General features: G+C 40.8%; 1 protein-coding gene across 5 annotated transcripts in view; it reads right to left on the reverse strand.

Moving 5' to 3' along the window:
• LOC118418322 (serine/threonine-protein phosphatase 4 regulatory subunit 1-like) overlaps nucleotides 1–6102 on the reverse strand; it is a 43867-nt gene extending 37765 nt beyond the window's left edge. For 2 of the 5 annotated variants that reach the window (XM_035824188.1, XM_035824187.1), the window contains exon 1: nucleotides 5868–6001. In XM_035824188.1, coding sequence (XP_035680081.1) covers nucleotides 5868–5946 — 79 coding nt within the window. In that variant the 5' untranslated portion in view covers nucleotides 5947–6001. The other 3 variants (XM_035824191.1, XM_035824192.1, XM_035824195.1) reach the window with 3 other exon arrangements.
• Between the last annotated feature and the right edge of the window lie 234 nt (nucleotides 6103–6336).

A 6336-nucleotide genomic window follows, 5' to 3' on the forward strand; every position in this document is an offset into this window, starting at 1 on the left:
AAACATTCCTGTGAATGACATGTACAATCTCTGAGTGTTTGCCTCACATCGTATTTCTGGTGCAAAACTGTGCAAAAACAACCTGCACAAGGCCCGCTGATTTTCCGAAACCATCCCAAAATAGACCTTCCTGGCATAAACAACCACATGCTGAATATTGTTGGTCTAACTTACTACACAAGGAAATGGTCGGAAAATCTACCTTCTAAATTTTCCTAATGTCAGATAATAGGACTTTAGTTAACTACATGGTTACAAATTAGAATTCCACACAGCATGGATACCATGTGTAAGGACATGGTATGGTCTAAAGCTCCGTCTCAGAGCCACAAAGGTAATAATTTCAGTCAATTGTCAGCGGAAATCATCTAGCGCATGAAATGACGTCAGTCTTCTGATGGTATATAGTCCCCCCGCGCACATCCGCGTGGGTCTACAGTGGCCAATGGTAAGCATGCGGCGGTCTGTGTCGTAAAGCTACCCTGAAGTCACCTGACTTGGATCTAAAAGATTCCACACCGGCCCAGAAATGAAGTGCAAATGTACTGACAGTAGTACATGCACTGACTGCCAATTACTCTGTTAAATAACAGATATTTGACTGCATAGAACAAAACTGATTACAGCGGATATCTGTGCCAGCTATTGATGTGAAATCTGACATTTTTTTCCTTTTTTTTTATTTGAAGACAGACACATTAACGGATTAAGATTAACAATAACATGTTGTAGAAAGGTTTTTAAAAATACTGTTATAGCATTATTTCATTGCCATTTGTAACTTTGATTTCAAATCCTAAGTGCAAAAAGTATTCTCCATTTTCATGAAAATAATTTGCTTTTTTCTATTTTTGCATCAATGCACCGACACACTGACCTCTTTTTTCGTTAACATGGTCTAAACTACGGGCAGGCTGACATCTTTTCAGGAATCAAATATGTTCGTGACAACAACTTATCATTCCAGTGTTGTCCTCTGACATTCTGAGGCTATAAATATACAAGGATGCCCCACATTTCCCCTGCCAGCATTGATGCCATAACTACATTAACCTATCCTCCATTCACACGTAGTCATCAGAATGTATTAGAACACCCCAGGAGTGTATGTAGGAAGGGATAATCACGTCATCACACATGTGACTGTGACATGCTGTGTTGCCAAGTAGGTCATCCCCAGGTATATCATTACATGTTATCTCATCAACTCTGGAATCACCAGTCAGAACATATGGTGCAAGTATAATGAGCCCTGGAGCACTGCAGAAGGATGGGTAACAGTACATGTATATGGAGTAGATATGAAACCGGTATTTCTTGCCAGACTGGTCCGAACAAAAAAATCAGTGCATCAGTTTTTGAACCAATAAAAAAAATAGATACAGTGTTTGGTCATCTTCTCATTATGTTTCAGTTCTCAATTCAGCACTGTAACATGTGGGTCAATACCCTGGGGTTACAGCACAAGGGTCATGGAGGGCATGAACTTTGACCTGACCACCTCCTGTCTATCCCCTCAGACAGGTGTATGAAGGAAGGAGGCCAGACATCCCCTTCACTGGAGAAACTTGAGAGTTTCCTTCAAGGAAGTTCAAGTACAGAAACACTTCCCCGTTTTCCTACCCCTGAAGCGATAATTTTTGCTCTGTCTTCTGCTGTCTACCTGGCTTCCATAGTAACCGCGGGCTCAATCTTTTTGCTGGCTATCCATGGTTAGCAAGCGAAAAGATTGAGCCAACGGTCACTATATAAGAGGATGGTAACCAAGCTACCCTCTACCCCCTTTTGTCAACTTTGAACTCAAAACCACCAGATACTCCATTTTTCACTACTGCAAAATCAAATCCCTGCCAACATTTCTCCTTTCACAGTAACAAGGAGCCAACATGTGTGGGGATCAATGATGACAGTGTGCACTAATTACATCCCCTAGACACCCTTCTGGCTATCAGCTATCATCAAGTTCTGGGAAGACTCAGTTTCAGCCCCATGTCTACTCCTTCACTCAGTAATCACACTTGCACACTTAACTACTGAGGCCAAGCCAAAATAAGTTAAAGTCATACGGAACGCAACATTCCATTTTCGGAATAGGCGTGGCGCACTGGTGCACCTTATCTAAAACTTTGATGCACACAATAAAAACTGACATGTTAAGAAAGTCCCTTGACTTGACTTGAAAAGGGAACAGGAATAACTGCCTTCTCTTTGTCAACTTTCATAAACAAGTTTTTGTTGTCTCCTATGGTTCAGTCTATGCAGGGTTGGACAAGGTTTAAAAACTTCTCTTTCCCAGTTGCCCCATTGGGCAAGTATATAAAAAAACTACTGTCACAAACCAACTTTTCACTCTCTCATTGACATGTTCCTAATCAATTTTACTGCAGCAGGGAGATCCTTTTATTATTCAGTATGAAAAGGCAATTCAAAGTTCAAGGCATGTAACTGGACAAACATCTATCCATATCTACCCAAGGAAAAAGCTTGAAGGACCCTGTTTAGAAGTTATATCCACTCACATCAAATATCCAATTAACAAATCCTTCATCATCACGGTCAAGATTATATCTTTGATATAGAGGTCTTCGGTGGAATGGTATCTCACCTTGCCTCGCAAAAATCCAGGTTTTGAGTCATTGCGGCTAAAAGCAAAGATTTTGCAAGGATTCAGCTTTCAATCGAAATCCACAGAAGGAATGGATGTTGCCATGAAACTTTTATTGAACCACCCTTTTCAGATCTCTGTCCCAGGTATAAGAGCACAGGCAGTTGCCCTCATTCCCAGGGGTTTTAGCAATCTGCCCACCACCTGTGTTTGCCTACACTAGTGGGAAAGATTCTTCTTCCTGGAGACCAAAATCAAGCCAAGACTTTTACTCCCAAAATCTTCAAAATGAAATCGAGCCAACATATCATCTGTACAGAACTGATAGGACAAACTGTCCTAGCAACTGTCTCTGTATGTCAAATGGAATGTATTGATCTGTGACCTTCATAAAGAGTCTGCATGCCTTTTTCCATCAGGCATAGCAAGCTATTTCAATTCTCTGCTAATCGTAGCTGGCCTACTCTAAATCTGACTCACATTAAATGTTGTAAGTAAATTATTCGTGAAGCGTGATTGATTGCTTTAACTCTACATAGCAAGTTATTAATCCTGAATATTGTCCAGAATGAATTGTAATGCATTACTTCTATTCTAAAAAATTATCACTACACCAAAGTCAAATGCTAGACTACCCAAAAGTCATGATAGGGTGCCCGGTGGTGTCGGTGTTGTTGCTGCCACTCTCCATTAACACTCTCCGAAATCAAGACATTCCTGTAAACTTTTGCAAGAACAAATTAATCAACAATGAAGCATGACAGCCTTCTAAAATCCAGCACATCCTGCTTTATGTAATCTCCGACATCTTGGTGGCAAAATTGCCAGCCAATACAGTCCTACGGCCAATGTGTAACTTTATAAACAAATTATCGGTATCCAGGTGCATTTCAGTTTTATATTGTCACACAGTATTTGTTGGTTCCCTCCGGTTGAAATCTATTTTTTTTAAAAAGAGCGAGAATTCCACCTCCCAATTTTTTTTCAGGACCATAATCAGAAACACACCATTCATTTTACTAGGCCTAAGGGCTCTCCCAGCATCCATCCTTCCATTCCGCCACAAAATTTTGCTGCTTGGGGTGGACAAAAAGTTATCGCAACTGTTTGGTCCTCCTTGACAAACAATAATTGATCATCAATATTGTTTAGTTAGTAACTCTTACTGGGCCACAACACGTTAGTGAGTAACAAATCATCTATAAAAGTTCCAAAGAGAGAACAAAATACATACAAAACTTCACCCCAATATTTCAGCAGGAATTTTTTTTCATGAAAAACGACAAAAGGCAAAACCACCATTCACAATGCAATCATGGAATTAAGATAATGGATGAACATGTAAGTAAGCAACTATACTACTAGCTGTTCTACAGACTTCCATTATACATACGCAAACAAATACATACAAACTATCACACCTAGTATTCAACGCATAAGGTAAAGACGAACATTTACACTGTAAGTAGGCCACTTTGCCACTAACTGGTCTACTCAGGTGTGCAACAAAATTATCCCTTCATTCACAATGTGTGGTTTAAAAAAATACATCCAAAGCTTCAGCCAAAATTAAGCATGGAATTCTTGTGAAAAACAACAAAAGGCGAAATCACTAATCACGGATGAACATGTACTTGTATTAAAGTTGGCCACTGTACCCCTAACTGTTTTAGTCAAGTGTGCAACAAACTTCCTTTCATTTAGAATCCCTACCAAAAAATATCAAAAACTTTATCCCAATATTTGAGCATGTAATTCTTCATAAAAAATGCAAGAAATATGGTAACATCACGATTTAGGAAGAGTAACTGTAAGAATGATGAACATGGAAGTAGACCACTTTACCCCCTGTTCTCACGGGAGATACTGAAAGACGGAATACCAAGTAATACCACGTAATACCACGTAATACCAGGTTAAACATTACGGAACTCAAATATTTTGTGTGCATATGTGTTCCCCACACATATAAACCAAACATTTTGTGGTTTATGGGCTTTAAAATTATATTTTTGCCTAAGAATTCCGCTAACAAAACGCCGCGCGCCGCTGCCCCGCGCGGCATGATAGCGCTGGCGGGCCGGGTCAATCAACAACACGGTTCTTCTTCTTCCGGTAATGTCCAACTGCCGATGAGTCGGCAATGATTGACTAGTGTTTCAAACACTTATGTTTTATTCTTGAAAAAAAAAAAAAAAAAACAGTATACACGTAGTTAGAACATTCAACAACATAATTGTACCAGCGTTGTCGTCGTGTTGCATGTTGTAACTTGTAACGTTAAACCGCTGGAGATTTTGCGTGTCACTACCCTGAGACCGACCTGATAGAAATTAGAATCAAAAGCAAATAATGGGCCCGGGCAAATTTTAACGTGACGAAATGACTAAAATACAACTGTTTGAAACCAGGGCACGATGTTGCAAATACTAATTGAAATATGACAAACATTAACGTGTCGCGGCTCGCCGTGTTGTTGATGTGACCCGGCCTGCTGAGCGCTATCAAATATCATGCCGCGCGGGGCAGCGGCAGTTTGCCACCGGAATTCTTTGGCAAAAATATTATTTTAAAGCCCATAAACTACAATATATTTGGTTTACATATGTGGGGAACACATATGTACACATAATATTTGAGTTCCTTGATGTTTAACCTGGTATTACGTGGTATTACTTGGTATTACTTGGTATTCCGTCTTTCAGTACTACCGTGTTCTCACGTGTGCCCCCCTCCCCACTATGCTGAATAATGAAAATGGGGTCAAATATCATAACGACGTTTCCTCTTCTCTTACACATGCTAAAACTCCGGGTAAACTTCGGGTTCCAGACATACAATTTACAGGCGTTCTGTGTCCATTTTCACCTTTGATCCAGTGTTTTAAATGTCTCGGGGTGAAGGAAAACTATGGCCTGAGGGCCTCACATGTTAAAAACGCCGTCTGACTTCCGGCGGTGAACATGCCGATTTGTGGCGGCCCAGTTTTCACTCAGAATGAAACTTTGCTACAACTCGTCTAGTTACACAACCCGGCCTTAGGTCATGTCATGAAACACAGAAAGAGTGTTGTTACACGAAATAGTACCGCTCGTGAGCTGTCTGACGCCACCCTAGGTCACAGGATGGGGGAAAATGTCGATCGAAAAATGAATGACGCCGTACAAAAATCACACGGAGCTTGGACGAGCAAGTGTCGGAATTTTTTTCTGCCAAAAAGGCACCTCGAAATGAGTGGGTTTTTAAAACAATCCGGGCTTACCTTGGTACGAGAAGTCGTCTGTGTCCTCTTGAAGGAGCGTCAGATCTGTGAACGGTGACAGCAGGGGATGAGTCGTCATCTGAGGCACAGAAAATGCGACAGGAATGCAAAAATTGGGAAGAAAAAAGTGCAATACTCACCCGCCATCTTGTCTGAGGCATGTGACTTGTGCACTTCGCGCTGATTGGTCGACACCGCCTTGCACAAAGCGCAATATCTAAGAAGGTCCCTGATTGGTCAGTTTTTCAAAATTGGTCAGCCGGACTGAAAGTCACATGGTTCAAGCGCGCCCCTAGCGGAACTAAATTGCGTTGTACCTTTCCAGCGTCAGCATCTAAGTAGATGTGTGGGCGTTTTAAGGTTTTTGATTGTGTTTTTTTTTCGCTTTTTGACGTACGTGATGTTGGCACCAAGAAGATATATAACTTGCAGTTCTAACATCGAAACACATATTTGAGAGGTAATTTTG

Source organism: Branchiostoma floridae, chromosome 6, assembly GCF_000003815.2.
Source record: "Branchiostoma floridae strain S238N-H82 chromosome 6, Bfl_VNyyK, whole genome shotgun sequence".
Lineage (NCBI taxonomy): Eukaryota > Metazoa > Chordata > Leptocardii > Amphioxiformes > Branchiostomatidae > Branchiostoma > Branchiostoma floridae.